Source organism: Phalangium opilio, unplaced genomic scaffold, assembly GCF_054372755.1.
Source record: "Phalangium opilio isolate 3A_F unplaced genomic scaffold, DU_Popi_V2 ptg000024l_1, whole genome shotgun sequence".
Taxonomy (NCBI): Eukaryota; Metazoa; Arthropoda; class Arachnida; order Opiliones; family Phalangiidae; genus Phalangium; species Phalangium opilio.
This window is the reverse complement of record NW_028324155.1, coordinates 9875498-9895035: the sequence shown is the minus strand read 5'-3', so window position 1 is coordinate 9895035 and position 19538 is coordinate 9875498. Positions and strand designations below refer to the sequence as shown.

General features: G+C 37.4%; 1 protein-coding gene across 21 annotated transcripts; it reads left to right on the top strand.

The window, feature by feature from the left end:
* Positions 1-2861: 2861 nt before the first annotated feature.
* Tm1 (tropomyosin 1) lies at positions 2862-18702 on the top strand. Of its 21 annotated transcripts, none has more exons than XM_089868738.1 (9): positions 2862-3174; positions 4146-4271; positions 9007-9140; positions 10899-11016; positions 11885-11955; positions 12986-13061; positions 14499-14561; positions 15464-15533; positions 18139-18702. In XM_089868738.1, the coding sequence occupies exons 1-9, from the start codon at positions 3061-3063 to the stop codon at positions 18219-18221; spliced, it is 855 nt and encodes a 284-aa protein (XP_089724864.1). In that variant the 5' UTR covers positions 2862-3060; the 3' UTR covers positions 18222-18702. The 21 variants fall into 21 exon arrangements, with proteins under 21 accessions (XP_089724864.1, XP_089724863.1, XP_089724859.1 ...); XM_089868737.1 differs by lacking the exon at positions 18139-18702 and adding an exon at positions 16774-17575 and having other exon boundaries at positions 2867-3174; XM_089868733.1 differs by lacking the exon at positions 14499-14561 and adding an exon at positions 14640-14702 and having other exon boundaries at positions 2871-3174.
* The last annotated feature ends 836 nt before the right edge of the window (positions 18703-19538 follow it).

Below are 19538 nucleotides of genomic sequence, written 5' to 3'. Positions count from 1 at the left end.
TAAGTTTTTTTTCGTTCGCTCATTGGCTCAGTGCCAATCGAAGCGCATCCATTTAAATCTTAACGAGAAATAATTATTCATGAGCGAATAATAGCGTTTTCCTTTGGGTCCTCGCGGAGCGCTCCCATGGAGGAATAAAACTAGGAGATCCTATTCTTCAAAAACAGTCTTTAACGAAGCTGGAAACTAGTAATACCATTTTTATTGCTCCTTGGGAGCGCTCCGCGAGGACACAAAGGAAAACGCTATAAGAATAAATTCAGGGTTATAATCAGGATATGCCCGGATCTTAGACCTACCGGATGAAAGCCCGTACAAAATTCCAAGTATAAAAATCAAAATAAACTCCAAAATAGGACAGCGTGTACAAATACGGGTTATGGGAGAAATTCTCCGACTCATATTCGTAAGCAAAATATCTAAGGATAGGCCGAAGAATATCTATAAACAAAGTGTGAACGCCAGATTGGTTGGAGCGCCTGAAGAACTTTGAGAAGATGCTTTTAAAACAAAGATAGTAGGACTATTTTAGGACGGTGAATTTTTGAGAGTTACCTAACCAAACCTATCCCCCCCCCTTGAGAATTTTCATCTATATCCTTTCACCCGCGCTAAGCCTATTTCTATTAGCAAAAAAGTGTTTCTGTTGATGAGTTGTGGTGAAAGCTAGTTGTCATTTAATCTACCTTAATTCCATCTTGCGTCATCATTACGAGAGAGTAGCGTCATTAATTTGCCGTCTTAATTAAGTCTCATCAAATCTTTGAAAAAGTGGAAAACTGAACCAGGACACTTAGGAGATCCGAAAGCAGGGGTAGGAAGGGAGGGGGAAGAGCCTGCTTTCTGGCAACATTCGACTCGAGTGTAGGAGATGAGCCGAGTCTACTCTCGTTAAAAGATCTAAGCTAAACGAGTCCTATAATTTGTCCCAAATGTAAAGATTATTTCAAAGGTGTCCGTCACTATCTCTGGACCGCCTGTCTTTACTATCAGATAGGGACAATTTATGATCTAAGTATCTGACGCTCATTCGCGGGGCGGTCTAGATCTATAGAGCTATTTCAGTTGTGACGTCAGTGCCTAGGTGAAACGTCACGGGCTTAGCTTTGGCAGTGGGCGGCCATGTTTGGTACCGCTTTGGTTCTATGGGCAAATAGCATGGGTGACATCACACTAAGGCTTCTGAGATAGCTCTATTCGAGACGTGGTTGTCGTATGTCCAATTTCTTGGTTTCGTTAAATAGATTACAAGTTGATCTATCACACCCTGGAAGGGTTTCCTAATACCCTTAACATTTACAGCTTTCCGACGCCCTAAAGTTCGGATCCCGATGCCACGTCGGGTCTAAAAGGGAATCTTTATAAAAACGCCATTTTCTCGAGGCCCGCTTCAGAGAGGATCGACTACTTGGCGTGCTTAGATAGAGGACGAGAGTATCTACCAAACCTTATCATTTAAATTAGCAGAGTCGCGACCATATTACAAACAACTAAATTCCTAATCCGAGTCTTGCGAAATTTTACGCTTAAAAGCCAAAGTGTCTAGCGGGCTTAAGACCCGTTTAAACGGACACCGCGCTCTAATCTAGATTTCTCCTTCAAAAAGGGAGGAATCAGTGCCAAGATACCTTGGTTCTTAATTCGCGCTTCTCTTTCCCCAAGTATGGGTTTGTTCATTCCAGCGGGAGATTGCAACTGAAAAAAGTTTAACAGCGCCGGCGTTCCTCCGTTCGAACAGGAGGCAATCTGTGACTGACTCGAAAAGAATTTTGCCACACTTTCTTCCAGAGAGGGGACCTTTAGCTCTAATTTTAGAGAAATTCGACACTGGCAACGCGTACGCCAAAGGCAAAGGAGGCGAAATTCTTAGGGCCAAAACGAAGAAGTTTGCCATATATATAAGCCTTCCAAAGTCAATTAACGGCGTTACCAAAGAGGGGGAGAGCCTCGAAACGCCCCTAGTTTGTCCCAAAGTTCAATGGGATTTTGTAGATTTCAGATATAGCGTCATTCTCGAGGGAGCCAAGGCAAAAATTCTCGAAAAAACGCTACAACAGAGGATACGACTGTAGCATTTAAACCTTCCCGAATTTACGACGTTATTTAAACTACGGCGGATGAATATATAATGGATTCTGGCCGTAGGAATGGGGTAAAAGAAAGACGGGATTATCCTAGGAAGTTCTATCGTCACTTCCTCCCAGCTTCTTCCGCGCGCATCCCAGAATGCGACGTCACGAGCCAACGGAAGGCCCGGTAGCCAATGAGACGCGTCGGAAACGTATAGTTTTGGCCTGTTGAGGGAACTTTCTGACTTTCTACCAAAACCAAAAGATGGGTTCCGACTTCCAACAGGGATTGAGAGGAGAAAAAAAGTTCACTTTACACTGTTTGGTGGCGCATCTGGTTTCTCAAAAAATATACATGTATAGCAATGGCGCAGCGCTCGTAAAATAGAAGTACATCGTACGATGTCTTGGGATACGTGGTACTTTTAACTTTTAGGTCATCTTATAGTTTCTTGGGTCCGAAATTTAAAAATCATCCTATTGTCCATGCAGGGACTCTAACTTTAGGGACTACAAGGTAGTCAGTAAAAAACTAGGTTCGGGGACCCCCGGACCCTTCGCTGTCCTATGACCCGGCAGGGACTCTCAAAACTTTTAAAGTACTCCTACGTCCTCAAGTGGCGTATTTACTTCTACTGTTGAACTTCGTTCGTAAATAGAGATTTGTTCGCCAGAGTGTTGGTGTTCATTTAGTTATTTTTTTTTCTTTTACCCGTGATGCCTTTCGGGGCGGGGGGGAGTCGTCGGCGGAAGGGGGAAGAGTGAATGGAGGGGGAAGGGGAAGGGGGAGTCGAGAGTGTCGGTGTCGGGAAAAGTATTTTGCGCGAAACTCTTTTTAGTTCTCTCGAGATTCACTCGGTGAAGGCAAGTTAACGCGGTCGCATCGGCTTGTTGCCACGCTGCTCGAAGTTTTCTTTCAAACGAACTAAGTTCTAGTCGAGCGTATTTCTTCTTTTCGGTTTAAGTTAAACCCAACAGACACAGCCTAAAAATGGAGGCCATCAAGAAGAAGATGCAGGCGATGAAGTTGGAGAAGGATAACGCCGTTGACAGGGCGGAAACGGCCGAGCAGCAGGCAAGAGACGCCGTCTTGCGTTCCGAAAAGGTAAGATTCGACTACAAAAAAAACACCCCTATAAGGCCCGAAATTACCCCCTGGTTAACCTCCTTAACCTCGCCCCGCCCCGCCCCCACCCTCTCTCGAATCGCGCGCGCGGTCCAGTTTCCCGATCTTGACCCACTAACACCGTCGGATTAACGTAAAGAACGATTTGCGAAACGGATGGTTTAGATTTCAAAAGAGAGATTAATCCAAGTACGACCTCCGGACGTTAAACGTCAACGTCGGACGTCTACTAGCGATTGCATTCCATAGCCGTTTCCCAGAAGTCGAGGAAAAACGGACAAAAGAACGCGTACGCGTAGCTTGAGAAATTCGCCAAAAAAACCTTTCATTTAGTTCCTAAAATCTAGTTAAACCTACTTTTTGACATTAATTCGCTAACGTTAGGAATAGTTTTCTCGGAAATAGCATCGCCATTAGGCTTAGGAAGTCGGGATAAAAATATGATAGTTATGGAACGAAGTTCTGGTTAGTTTCCAAAAAGTTTCTTCAAGGCGCGTTGGAGATGGAGAGAATTCCTCTCTCTGGTTGACATTTTAGGAGGCAAAAACTATTTTTAGCCGCGCGAGATTTTACGTTGCCGCCGCGTCTCTCTTCTAAACATGGAAAGAAGCTTTTCCTATCGCGAATATTAGCCCTCTTAAAGTTTTTTTTCCCAAAACTAAACGCGAACTTTACGATCCTTCCTTATTTGGGAGTAACGCCAGGCAAAAGAGAGAATTAGTCGTCGGAAACAGTATCTCTTAATCTCAACCTCGGAACAAAGGTATAAATTCATCCGGAAAGAATTTAAATTTCAATTCCTCGAGTACCTCTTAATCCCTCCCTCCCTCCCTACGCCTCTGTCGTAAAAATATTTCAAACGATTCCATCTTCAGTTTGAAGTATTATTATCGTTATATTTCGAGTTGATACTAAATACGGTAATTGTTTATTTTGGTTCGCGTACTTAGGCGGAAGAGGATGTCCGCGCGTTGCACAAGAGGATCCAACAGATTGAGAACGAACTCGACACCGTCCAAGAAAATCTCGCCCAAGCCACCAACAAGCTCGAGGATAAGGATAAGGCCCTTCAAAATGTGAGTTTTTCACCCTCTAGGAGGGGCCCTTCGCCTCATCGATGGGGGCCCCCTGTATCGACCATTTTCGAAAAGCTATCTAATTATATCGATTAGTGATAAGAGTGGGTGCCTAGAAATCGCGGGGGGGGGGAAGACACCACCAATAATGGGACCCCAATATAAGAAGGGTTAACTAGAAATCATTGGGTCCCAAAAAGTATAAATGGAGTCTTTATTTGGAATCTTCTTCCATTAAATGCACCCAAAAATGGGGGAAATGGACCCTCAATCGTAAGATGTCCAAAATGCAATAAAAATAAACTTTGGAGCAAGGTGGGTGGGTACGTAAATTTAAATTTAGGCTTAGCAAACATGGTGGGAAACTAGACCGTTGTCCCTAAATATAAATTAGCCTTAGCATAATTTCAATTAAAGGAATAGAAATAGGGTTTCAATTTGCCAATACTCTGGATAAGGAGAGAGAGAGAGAGAGAGAGAGAGAGAGAGAGAGAGAGAGAGAGAGAGAGAGAGAGAGAGAGAGAGAGAGAGAGAGAGAGAGAGAGAGAGAGAGAGAGAGAGAGAGAGAGAGAGAGAGAGAGAGAGAGAGAGAGAGAGAGAGAGAGAGAGAGAGAGAGAGAGAGAGAGAGAGAGAGAGAGAGAGAGAGAGAGAGAGAGAGAGAGAGAGAGTGAGTGAAAAGAAAACACTTGGAACGTAAAATTTAAAAACTCGGCCAAAGAGTAAAGCCGCGTAACGCCTCGCTTAAGGAAATTTGAGTCGAGGCGCTCCGCATTCTTGGCACTCCAAATCTAGGCATGACGTCACCCATCCAAATTTGGTGCCGGGACGGTTCCGAAGGCGGAGACACCGCGCTCTTCTTCTTCTTCCATCTCTCTCTCTCTCTCTTCGTACCCCATGGGAAGTCGACACTCTCTCCCCCCCTCTCCCCGCGTCGGGGGATCTATCTCGCCATCATCTCTCCGTCTCAGCATCTTCCATTTGGGATTGAAGGAAAAGTTTATTCTAGTTTCGGTTTCTAGAAACTTCGGCGTTCACCTACCCGGGTTTAAATATAAACACACATACACACACCTCGTCGTTCCAGATTTAAAACCTCGCTTAATCCTAGAAAGGTCTACACGCGTCTGCAATTTATTTGTTATTTTAAAAGGGATTTAGGCCTACTTATGATATACGAAATGATGACGTATACATTAATGAAATTGTTTTCGTAAACAAAGGCTTAACGCGAATGTCATTAATGAGGGAATTAGAGAATGTTTAATGTTTAAAAGGTTCAATAAAACGATCTCCAAGGATCTTAGAATAGAAGGTGCGGGTTTACTTAAGATGAGGGGGTTAAAATAGTTGAAAAAGGACCAGATTCCTTCCGGAATTCCTCCATTGATATATTTCTTATATCTATGACATAAAAACTTGGGGGAGATGTACAAGGTGATAACTTTAAAGTGGGCCAGGCACTTATTGGACCGAGACACTGGCATGACGGGGGGTCAAATGTTCGTACGGGTCATAGTTGCCAAGAAATTGCGCCAAGAGTGTTTCAACCTGTACGGATCTTAGGCTCTATCTTCGAGGCAACCGTGGGACGCGTCGCTATTTTTGGAATGTCAGAGACAGTATCTCGGGGGGGGGGGAAGGGGAAAGAAATCGCCGCTTACCAAAACATTTCGTCAAAGCAATATATAATTTAAGCAAGTTATATCAAGGAAGATGGAGATAGGGAAGTTTAGTCAGTATAGGAATCTCTCTTCACGAAATGTAGCAGGTCACATGACTTATATTCGGCGTTAGTTTGAACTGCGCAGGAAACCGGTAGTGCCGCCTATCCTCAGCACGATGCACGAGAAAAGTGCGGCGCATGCGCACATGCACATCCACGCCGAAAACGGGATTTTTGGGCGACCATCTTCCTTGGTTATATATCGCGATTTTAGTTGAATAAATTTGAATATTTATATGAAAATATTCTATTTAAAATATTTCGGTGTCGATGAATAGTATAGCTTAACGCCAGGCAATGTTAAAACGTCGTTTAGGCAGCAGTTTTTTTCTTTTTGAGGAGATAAATTAATGGGGGCAAAATTGAAACTGAATCGGACATCATATAATATTATTTTTGTGGCGGCTAGAGTTCCTTAAATACGGCTCCGAATGGTTATTGCGTCAAGTATCCGAGCCCTTGAAAATTATCAGTATATCACGAAACAAAAACAGGAAGAATGGGCCCAGTTTATCTTCATATATACGAAGAAACCCGAGTCGCCCTTTTTCAACTTTTTTTTTTTTTCTTGTCGAAGGAAAGTTTTAGGAAACAATTTTTTGGGCCATGTTGTCGCGAATTAGTGACTCAATCTACAGCAAAAACAACAGTATCGAAGGAATTAGAAACTCGTCGCCTTCTTTTCAGCGAAACTCAATCCATTTTTTCCCCCGAATGACTTTACAATGAAAAATATTCCGAAAAAATATTTGGTTAACTTTCTATTCCTTACGTTCTATTTTCTTTGGGCGCACTTTAGTGGGTATATTTCTCAAGAGCGGTTAAGCTTACGTCTACTCGATGCTAAAGGATTTCTCCGTTTCTGATTTCTCGCACAATGACTTCTTTTGTCGGGTTTCGCGAATCTAGCGCGGACAAATAAAGAGCGACCAATTTAAAGCCTTTTTTAGAGAAAGTCTAAATATTTTTTTAAAGTTACGAAATTTCCCGCAATTTTTCTGGAGGGAGTCAGAGTCAGAGGGTGATTTTCGGGATATCGAGACCGATTTTGCTTAGTTTCAATGAAATTTAGTTAATTCCGGACCTAAATGACGATATTTTACTTAATTAAACGATTTAACATTAAAACAACACGGTTTTCGGGCTGAAAATCGGGTAGAAACGAGACGAAACGTTTTCCCGCCGTAATTCAAAGTTCCCCGCCTTTCACCCCACCTGTTATAATTTTAGCGCGTCAGAAGAAGCCGATAGAAACTTTATCAATTTGGAAAATAAATGAGTAACGCGCTCAAAACGGACTAAATGAAATTAGTTTATCTCAACGAGGACGTTGATTAAAAATAATCTGATAAAAAATATATAATACTTGTAAATATAGATCGCGGAATACGACTATAATAACTAAGCCAAAAAATAAAGCGCTTACTTAAAATTGTAAAATTTAACTTTCGATTCGGGGCAAAAAATGATCGGCTTAATTTTTGACAATTAAGGAAAGAGCGAGCCGGTACCTAGGGCATTTTTAATTAGGAACTACTTTGTATAGGCGTATTTAGAAAAGGGAGCGGTGTATATTACGTTATCGACTAGATTTACTACTTTTCCAACTTTATACGTATACATCCGCGTCGTCTAGGTGTTGGCTTATTTCGCGTCCGGAATTTGGTATTTCGGTAAAGTAAAGCTAAAGCGAGCCCTAATTCGATCGCGCGCCGATTTAATCGAGATTAAATTAAAAGTACGCGTCCATTTCGAAGAATAAAGTTCGGACGAGTCATTTCGTGTTCGGTTTCGATTTCAAACCGGATTTAATTATAATAATTAAAAAATTAAATTAAGCGAGTTAGGTTTTAAATTTCAAAATGACGTCCTTGCAACAAGGCACGCTTTTGGAGGTGCTCAAGAAGAAAATGAGAGCGATGAAAGAAGAATTAGAATCGGCCAAAGAATTGGCCGAGGAATCGCAAGCCCGCTTACAGGAAGAAATACGAAGACGCGAAGAAGTTAGTCTTAATTAATACTATTAATTTGGAATCAGAGTCGAGAGATCAGGGATTACCTGGAAGAGATGAGCCAGCCAGGAATGATCTCATTTGGGAGGGGATGGGCACTCTCCTCTTAGCATCCGGATGTCTGTGGGACCCTATTAGAATTTTTTGGGTAATTTTATGGGGCCCCCTATATTTATAACTGTGCTAAAAATTGAGGTTAGGGCCTTGGAAGTGTTTATTTTGATTTTTGTTACGGGACGGGGGGGGGGGGGGTGCTTATACAATTTTTGTATTTGTCTGTCTGATTACGGGTGTACTGTGAAAAATGCTTATTCTGCGGATGGGCCTCTAAGTTGAGGATGATTAAAATTAAGGTTAAATTTCACAGAGGGTTACCAATATCAAAATGAACCTTGGAAATGATAATGTACTAGAATTATGGGTTTATATGGGAGAGAGCTTATGCTATATTTGTCTCTGGGTGTCTGTTGATGTATTTGCCACTTCTGAATAGAGTGCTGTCAGTTGTGACGTCAGATCCAAGGTTAAACGTCACGAGTCTGCCTTTAGCAATGGGCGGCCATGACAGTTACCGTTTTTTCTTAATGGGGAAAACAGCATGGGTGACGTCACACCGGCGCTTCTGACAGCACTCTATTACAATCTATAGAGTGCTGTCTGTTGTGACGTCAGATCCAAGGTTAAACGTCACGAGTCTGCCTTTAGCAATGGGCGGCCATGACAGTTACCATTTTTTCTTAATGGGGAAAACAGCATGGGTGACGTCACACCGGCGCTTCTGACAGCACTCTATAGGAAACCATGAATTAATTTCCTACCCTACATTAGTGTGTGGGGGGGGGGTTATATGACCTCTGAATGTCATATAAAACAAGGTAGCTGTATAAGAAAAATTTTCTTCTTAAGTATAGCTACGTAGAAAATGGTCTATACTCATTTGGTACGCGTAATTATGGTCATTTTACTAATTACGTATTTTTAATTGCCACTAAACTCTAGGCTGAGAGTGAGGTTGCCGCCTTGAACAGGCGTATCCAACTCTTGGAAGAAGATTTGGAGCGTTCTGAGGACCGTCTTAAGACCGCCTCTGCCAAGCTTGAGGAGGCTTGCCAGTCCGCTGACGAAAGCGAACGGTCAGTTTTTAACAAAACCTATCTTAACAATTTTCCAATAACCCTATCCTTATATTTTGGCTATTTACTGTTCTATATTACACCTAAATTAAGACCTAAAAAAACATCAAAAATGTATATTTTATTTTATTAGATTATTATAAGTCTATGGGTTATCTTTAGCTATAGTTATACACAGTTTTCAGACTAGGAGGATTGATTCCACGCACACCAGGAGGCCAGGCTATTTGGCGATTTAAATGCGGCTGGTACGAAGTAGTCTGGCTTCCTGGTGTAAATGTTGTCAATGCTCCTAGTCTGAATACTATCTATCATAAATGTCGTTAATTTTAACATTATTTTATGGCGTTTTAATATTGGTCAGTCGCAATTTTGAAAGGGACCTATTTTAACAATAGAAAAACAATTTTTCTAATATATTTTACGCCCTTTCCAAGATTGTGACTAAGTATACTACCAGGGTTCATACAAACCTGGAAAACAGGGAAAACCTGGAAAAATCAGGGAAATAAATAGTTGACAAAAACCTCAGGGAAAATTCAGGGAAATTTCGAATTTTAGTAAAATTCAGGGAAATCAGGGAAATTTGCGTCAAACAGGGGCCGAGTAATTAAGCAAAATGTTCAATATAACAAATCCTCCATAGGAATAGCATTACACTATACTTTGGAGGCTCATAACTCTGGTTATATTAGAGATACGGGGATGTCCTTTGATTATGTTATAGTCCTATTTGCCCCCCCTCCCTTCCTTCGGTAACATTTGCTCCATAGGATACTCCATATACGGGAAAAACCTGGTAAATTCAGGGAAGTATATGGGGAAAAACCTGGAAATCTCAGGGAAATTTGTTTTCCAAAAGTTGTATGAACCCTGTACTACGCGTGTAAATGTTAATAACATCCCAAATAAATTTTCCTTTAATTTTAAATATACGCGTTTAATTACCCCAAATTTAGTTCAATTATTTTCGTTTTCTTAATTTTCCCTATCCTTGAACCGTAGCTATAAAAAACCCCATTCAATTATAAAGTTTTCTCATTAAAAATAAAAAAAATTGTGGAAAAATATTTTAACGAGAAAAAACAATGTATTGAAAAGGGTTTCAAAAACAAAAATAAGGAAAATATGAAAAAAAAAAGTGCGTGTTTAGAGCATGTTTTCCCATATATTTACTAACCCATTGCAGCATTAGGAAAGCTCTCGAAAATCGAACAAATATGGAAGACGACCGGATAGCCTTATTAGAATCGCAACTAGCTCAAGCTAGGTTGATCGCCGAAGAATCAGATAAAAAATACGAAGAGGTGAGTTTACCACAACAGGATAGCCTATAGGAGGAGCGTTCTTTTTTTTTTTGGTTCAAATGGGGTTATTAGTCGAAATAGGCACCAGCAGCTGGTTAGGTTAATTTTACAGCGTTTCTACAAAACGGTTCGTCTTGATACTTCACTTCGAGGCTTTCCAACGAGAGATCCGCACACCCAACTAAACTTTTCCCCATCAAACAATTCATTCCCGTCGTAGATAAAATCGTAACAACTAATAAGTTAATTGAACAGAAGCAACATAAATCTTCGTTTAACTTATTGGGTGTTCCCCGAGTGTACTTTTGTGACTAACATCAGTTCCTCAGTTGAACACGTTGACGTAAAACAAAGTAGAGCTTTGCCTCGTTGTTGTCCCCCCGTGTCCTAAAGGTTAACCGTGTTAAGGTGAAAAGGCTGAAAGAAGAACTGGGTTTTAATCTTCGTCTAGTATGCGCAAGATGTTGGAGCACAGAAATATTACAGATGAGGAGCGCATGGACATCCTCGAGACCCAATTGAAGGAAGCCAAGCTCATGGCTGAGGAAGCTGACAGGAAATACGATGAGGTCTGCTTCTTACAAAAACAATCCATCGATTTCGCTACAGCACCCCCCCCCCCCCATTTGATAAATAATAACATGCTCATGATAACTTTCTCACTGTGCGCATGACAACGAGTGAATGTTAATGAAGGAATTTCACGTGCGATTCATTTGAACGTCACTATCATATCTCATTCTTAATTAATTAATTTAATTCAAATGATTAGTATTTATTTTTTTCACGGAATCATTCAGTGTACTACATAGTATAGTGGTTTCAGTATTGTGTTAGCGTATAGTGGTAATAGTAGTAAAAGTAGTAGTTGTAGATTCACGTTTCACCACACATTTCATTTTAAATGGTATGTTTGGATTTTTAGCGCGAAAGGAAAGCATGTGTGTGCTCATTAACGTTTCTTAATTAAAAAGAAAAAAAAATACGTCGTTAATTTTTCAACAGGTTACTATTTCAATTAACAATTTACAAATTTCTCGTAGAAAATTTGAATTTTACCCCCAAATTTCAGTCGTTAAAAAATGCCTGCAACTACAGGTCTGCTTTCAACCTAACCAGCATGGTTTTAATCTTAATTAAATCTAAACAAAGTAAATTAATTAATTAAGGGAGTTAATTTGAATTGAATTAAAGTGATACTTAAATACTTCCCCAAAATAAAACGAAAATATTTTTAATACGTACAAAATCCAATAAAAGTTTACGGTGGAAAATATAACTAAAAATCTTGGTTGGATTTTGTAGTTAAATTAATATTATATTTTCAAATTGAGGTGGTTATTTAAGCGTCTCTTAAGGCTTACAGCATGGATTTTAGTGTTAGTTAATTATCTATGATACAAAATTTGAACTGGCGCCTTCTCGCAAAAATCTCAGGTCGCTCGTAAGCTGGCCATGGTTGAAGCTGACCTGGAGCGTGCTGAAGAGCGTGCCGAGACTGGTGAATCGTAAGTTACGGGATACCAAATCCCCCCAAAACCCCAAAAAGCGTGTGAATATTATTAATATTCGTTAGTTTTACGATTAGCATGCTGGTGTCTAAAAAACTTATTGATATAAGCAAAGTATAATCCGATTGCCTTTTTAGAGATGAATAATTTATATTATTTTGCTTATATTTAGTGGCGTGTACTTTTTAACTAAAAAAAATCTACTGAAAGCTATATGGGCGGGCGGGCTAGATAGCTGTTGTAGTAAATAAACTATAGTTTGAAATATATTTAAGCCAAAAATTGGCGGATTTAAGCTATGGTTTTTCGAGCCACGCTAGTAGATTTTTTTTTTAAACTGGGTTATTTTTTATTTTGATTATTGTATAACTTAACTATTTTGGAATAGGCGCAAATTAAAGGGATACTAAAATGTTCTAATATGAACATCTCCATGTTATTACTAAAATGTTTCGATACATTATTGAAGGCGTGACGGTATCCCTTTAAATCGTGTCAATCCAAATTAGTGCGTGTTTTAATTTGTGTATTAATTGAATTATATACTAACTTCTATTTAAATATTTACTCTTTCCCTTCAACCCCTTCTTCCCAAAACTCTCCCGTTTTTTATTTGTTTTTTTCTCCTTGGATTTTTTTTTTTTTTTTTGAAAACAACTCCATGTGCGTTGCATGTGTACTTTTTTTTGTGCATGGGCTTTTGCGTGGTGCGAGATAGATGGCTCGTCGTATTGCAATGTTGGAAGCTGATCTGGAAAGAGCGGAGGAACGTGCCGCTACTGGGGAGAGGTAAAGTAGTTTACCAAAACCAAAGGAGTTCATTACCCGAAATAGTTAATTAATCTCAGTTAATGAACTTCCGTTAACAATTAGTAGAGCAGCTAAGACACAGTTTTTTGGGTTTATTTTGGAAATGTTTCAGTGTGTTAGTATTATATTTGCACGAGCATGATTGATTGTTTCATTTTTGGTTTCGTTAGGTTTTCTGGCATGATTTTATAATTAATACGAATTTTAATTTCAACAGCAAAATTGTAGAGCTTGAGGAAGAATTGAGAGTTGTAGGCAACAACTTGAAATCTCTGGAAGTCAGTGAGGAGAAGGTATGTCCAAATCTTTCTTACTTTATCATTTTAATTGAATTTAAAAAAAAAAATTAAAATTAAATATCTATATTAAAATTGTATAAAGTTATTTAAATTAAGAAATTATTTTAAATAATTTTGAGTAGCAGCGTAATTTTTCGCTTTTTAGCATGAATTATATTTATTTATTTATTTATATATTGCTCAGATATTATTTATTTATTTATTTATTATTTTTATTTATTGCATGATATTTTTTATATATTTGTTTGATTACTCATACTTTATATTTTGGTTTGGAGCTAATTAGCTACACTCAGGCTTATTACTTCGGCATATAATTAGGCAGACTGGTTAAGCCCACGAGTCATTTAAATTGACCAATCTGTCATACTTAACATTTATCGTTACTTATAATCACTGTCAAACTAAATTTAAATTAACCCCAATTAAACCACAACCAGGCCTTTATATAACTACAATCATCTCGATTAATAATTGGCCAACATATTTAATCGTCAATTAGATGAAATACCCTAAAAGCCTAATTGGCCTCCAAATATTATTCAGCATGTCATTGTTATTCTGTGATTTCTCCGTTATTTCCCTGACCAACCATGGTGGGTGCTTTCCTGTTATATTATAATTTATTCCCGACCCCTTGACCCCATTGGCATGACCTTTTATTTTTTTTTTTTGAATTTTTTGAATTTTTATTTTCACTTTTATTTATTTCGAAATCAACAAATTATGATTTTATATTTTTGGCTGGCGAACTTTATTTTTTTTAAGTTCGAAGTTTTTTATTTTCTGCTGCTGCTCACGACTGTTATATAACGAGTTTGGCTTAAAATGTACATTTTTTGAAAATCCCCAGAGTTTTAAACCAATTTTTGAGTAAAACTCTAAAAAAAATTATTTTTGTAAAACCTATATTATACATTTTTTATTTTGTAAAATTTTCCTAACGAAACTGTTACTTTTAAGTCAAATTCGTTACCGCAGTTAGTATTGTGGGTATATAAAATGGTTTTTGTCGAGGGGAGAACCACTTCGTATATATTTTTTAATTATATCAAAAATAAATGTTCACTACATACAAATACGATGTGGAAAATATTTTTGTTCATATTATATTTTATTATCATAAAGTTCTCTATAATTTTGTTCAAAGAGTGGTTTGCCCCTCGTTTTTTCGTAGGATATCTATATTTTTTTAGAAATATTTACCAAACCCTAAAATTTTTTGACACTATCCAATCTTTTTTTTCAACGTTGAACGTTCAATCTCTCTCTATCTCTCTCTCTCTACTACCTTTCGCTCGAACACCAAATCTTTTGGACACTACTATTTCTTTCCGAACCCTGGCTCCTTCTCTCTCCTCCAACAAAAAACAATTTAACCCGAACACAAAAAACAAACTACTACTAAAAAACAACCAAAAACTGGGTTAGGCCGTTCAACGTGAGGAGGCATACGAGACTACCATCCGTAGCAGTAGTTCCAAACTAAAAGAGGTGAGTAAGGTGGCTGAGTGGACACTCGCGTTAATCGGTGTGTGTTTTGTGTTCTTTTCGTTGCGACGCGCAATCTAGGCTATGCAAAAGGAAGAGACCTACGAGATGACCATCAGGCAGAGTTCCTCTCGACTCCAAGAGGTAAAGTTTGGTTTAAAACAACGTCCAACGACAACAACGCCTGTCGTCAATTCCGAGGACGATCCTGACAAAACATTTCCTTCATTTTATCCCCTTTTAATTTCCCGTGGCAAACGTTTTTTGATGCCATTTCTTTCATCGTAGTTCGCCAAAGAAGGCAGACACTCTATTTCGGAATAATATTTAAATGCAATTTTTCACCTTTCGAAAACATTCAGAGTGTCTGACATCTTACATTATTTTTTCGAACAATTTTTACGAGTGTTTTGAATTTTTATTTCTCTCAAATAATTTTGGGTTGAATTTCTTATATAAAGATATCAATTTATACCCGAAATTGATTCAGCCCAAAATTACGCGAGAAAAACGCCTTCATCGAAAGGAAAAACACATTTTGACTTCAGTTACTAAAGTGTCGAATAATCTTTCATTGAAATTTCGCCGCGGAGAAAAAAACAAAACGTTTTTTTCCTTCGAAAGTTTTACAAAGTGAATCGATTGAACTAAAAACATTATTTCACGTTAAAATACTGACTATACACTTTGAGTGACTTATTTTCCATTGAAAAATCGCTTAAGCTTTTCTATGGAAAATGAAGCCAATGAAACGCCATAGATTAGAGGAGTGAAATAATGTTTTCAATTCAGCCCGAATTAGTCATTTGGAAACGAAACGATTCGAATTGATCTAAGACTAATTTGGGCAATTAAATTATTAATTAAACTTATTCTAATTGACGATGTTAATTAATTAACCTTAGGCCGAGGCTCGCGCTGAATTTGCCGAGAGGTCCGTTCAGAAACTCCAAAAGGAGGTGGACAGACTCGAGGGTATGTTTTTCATTCTTAAAATTCCGCTTCATCAACATTACCAAACATTTTCTAATACTAACAACAACAACAACAACAACATTAATATAATTTTAAATATTGCAATTGTTTTTATATATATATTTTTTTGCCGTGTGTTTTTTTAACTAATCCGTCATTTGCATATTTGCGCGTGCGCATGAACCAAAAAAAAAAACACAGATGATTTAATGGCAGAACGTGAAAAAACTTCAATGCTACAAGAAGAAATGGAATCCACGTTGAAAGACCTACAATCCATGTGATGCCTGCGACAAATCCCTTATCCCCCCCTCCTTCGTTAAACACGCTACCGAGAAACGAATAAACAAACGTCTGCATGCGTATCTTCTCTTTTTTTTAATAAATGTCGAAAAAAGAACTGCCATTCCGTATTTGTTTAAAAAAAAATAATAATGATAGAGAAAAAGCTCGTCAACGCACGTAATTAACTATTTGTTCGTTGTTTTTGATTTTTTTTTTTTACTAAAAGCCATATAAAATAAAACCAGAAAAAAAAACCGAATCATATTAAGACTATTTGTATAATATAAAAAGAAAACAAATTTCCATTTCTTTAAACTTTTTTTTTTTTTTTGGTTTATTTTTGGCTTGGTTATTTTTGAGTTTTATTTTCAATGTTTTTAAAAGAATAATCTAAAAAATAATAATCAGGGCAAGTAATTTTGTTGTTTCTCTTAATTTCTTTTTTTTAAGTTTTGGTTGTACTATAAGTAAATAATATAATCAGAAGTATATAAAACTAGAAGTAAATGAAGATATCCCAATTTTTTATATTCTCTCTAAAAAAATTTATGTAAAGCGCCGCCGATAATTTTATTCTCCTAGTTGCTATACTTCCGAATGAATTCCTAATTAACGTTTAGTTAATTAACTAACTACGAATTTTGCTGATTGATTATTGTTATTGTTATTACTAACAAATTTCCGCGCGTTGTCAATCGATCATTGGAAACTAAAAAAAAATAAAAATGTCAAATCAACGTAGTTTAACTTTAAACAAAATAGAAAACGTACGTAAGAAATTAATCTCGCTTAATTTAAACTATCACTATCACACCCGGCCGTTTTAATTTTAATTTTAACGAGACTAAAATTAGAATGAATAAAAAGCTAACTACTACTACTACTACTAGCAGCAGCGTAACGTTATAGACTATTATATATTATTTGATAATTAACTTGGTCCCTAAACGCTTAGACGAGCTGGTTCACGAAAAAGAGAAATACAAAGAAATTTCGGACGAAATGGACAAGACTTTTGCGGAGCTTACCGGATATTAACGGAGAACTATTTAAAATATAGCTTGACGCTAATTTTTCAAAAAAAAAAAACAAAAACAAAACAGCATCGACAAATATTCCACGTCTATTATTTACCGTAACTTTTGCTGAATTTTTATATACGGCGGATTTTTACCATCAAGAACTCTCAAATTTAAAACCCAATACCACCATCCATACATAGCTTTGTCTAATAAAAAAAAAAACGAAACAACAAGGAACGTATTATTTTGAAAATACCACTGAGAAAACCATGTTCTAAACCGTCTAAACTAAAACGCGAACGCGGTTATTTTAAATAAATAAATTTATTCATTTCGCAATTAGGCGCTTAGTGATGGAATTTAGGTTTTATATTTTAAACGATCATTATTAATATTATTGTTTTTAATTTTAATTAACTTTGGTTGTAAAGTTTGGACATTTTTTTTCACGTGGTACTTTGAAAATTTTCTCAACACCAAAATGACATGACAAAGCGCTTTAAAAGTTATTAATTAAACAAAAACAGATTTATAAAATTAAAAAAAAAATATATGATTTTAATTAAGATGAAAGATTAGGTTCTAAGAAGCGGCACCACCAATTTATTACCGAGCGAATAAATAAAATTTAAACAAAGAGATCATTTTCCTAGTGGGACAGGCAATAAATTTTTCCGCCTAAATTATGACTTTTCAGTGATTGAATAATAAAACAAATTAAAATTAAAAAAAAAACATCCGATTATGATTATAGTGTTTCAGTTTTCGTCCTATTTTTGGGTGATTTATTTTTTTTCCCTTCTTCTTCTGGATTGGTATTATTATTTTTGAAACATCCACTTTTTTTGGCATGCGTTCTTTTCATTTCTTTTTTTTTTTTTAATTTGAACTGATTTTCCATAGCAGCATGATTTTTTTGAGCTATGCAAAATCGGTTGATATTTATTGGGAATTTAACGAGACTGAAGTTCATCATCAAAGTCGTTTCATCAAAAAGATCCCGGCAAAACTGATCCTTATAAGTTATAACCAACCATCTTCCGATCCTCGAATTAACAAACTCTATCTTCAACGTAACCAAAATACTAATTTTTTCCACGAAAACATTCGTAAAATCCGAACTACTCTCTACCTATCTGGTCCGAGACCCAAGAATGTCCCGCGCGGCGAAGCCAAAACCGAATTCATCACCGGAAGTCTGCATGCCACGGGGACCATGATATAGAGACCTTAACGAATAGAGGCTTGTCTAATTGTGACTAAAACGGGGCTTTTTTTTCAAACTTGACTTATTCTAGACGAGCTGGTTCACGAGAAAGAGAAATACAAGTCGATCTCGGACGAATTGGACCAAACCTTCTCGGAACTTACCGGATACTAAAGATCGTTTTTGCTTGACTAACTTACGTAATTACGTCTTTTTAAATTCCAATTATCGCGTTGCTACGGGATTTTTTTTATCAACAAATTTCGACATCAATGGAATTAAAATACGACGTCCTACTCTTTCTTTCTCTCTTTTCAAAATTACTTTTAATTTTCCCTAATTAATAATAAATAACTCGAATCGATATAACATCGGAATTCAAGAGAGAGAAATGCCAGTAATAATAACGCGTAATAGTAATTCCATCTTTTTTTTTTCGAGAGCCTCGACTAATTAAAATTAATCTACGCGATTTTAAATTATTTCGGGAGTTGTTTTCAGGACAGGATCCGACCGACAAAAAAACCAAAAAAAAAAAATTGCAATGTTTATTTATTATTCGAATTGTACTAATTTATACCGAAACAAATCGAGGCTTTTCATTTTCACGGCCTTTTGTTAAATCTTAAAGCGACGCAATAAAAAATGAAATTTGTATCTGTATTTTGTTTCCTATATTTAAGCTTACTCCCTAACGATAAATGCCCCCTAAATCAATCTACGAGTTCAAAAACCGTCGTGAAATTCAGCGCCTCAAGAACGCCTGAGCTGGTGAGACCAGAAGTGAGATGAGACTAGAAGTGAAGGGCTCTCTAGCATTGGTAGTAGATCCTGGCACTAGTGAACAAATTTGAGGATTTTATGCCGCTTCCCACGCGCCTACACTACTGAGAAAAAAATTGGTCGAGTTCCAAAAACATTTCCTACCCCCTTCCCCTCAACCTAAAGCCGCAAAACACGGACGCAAGTGCTTGAATCTAGTTCGGCCGTCTACCGCCGCGAGCGTCTCACGTTTTGGAGGGGAAATTCTGAAACCGCCACTAGAGGGCCAACCGTTTGTGTGTTATCAAGAATATTCACTTTCGCCGAGTGAAGAATTTGGTTAGCTCAGTACTTCTGGTCTCATCTCACTTCTGGTGGGACCCGAAATATATAATCAGGCTCGTAACCAATACAGGGAAAACAACTTGTTTTTCATATCGCGAGCTAGATACGCATATATAAATAGTAAAAATAATTATTTCTTGATTTAAGATTTAATTTACTTAAAATTTGGGAACTTTAAAATTATTTATGGGGTTTAATAGCCCTTTTAATAAAAGGAAGTTTTGGGCGGGAAAGACGAACCTCCCAGGCTGAAACGAGCCCGTGTATTTCCTACGAGCGCCTGTAGAAATGTTTCACACGCCCAACTTCGGTGTTCAGCACTAAAGCCGACTTAAAAATCTCGCGCCAATAAACTTAATGAAAATTATAGTGTTTTTAAATAAA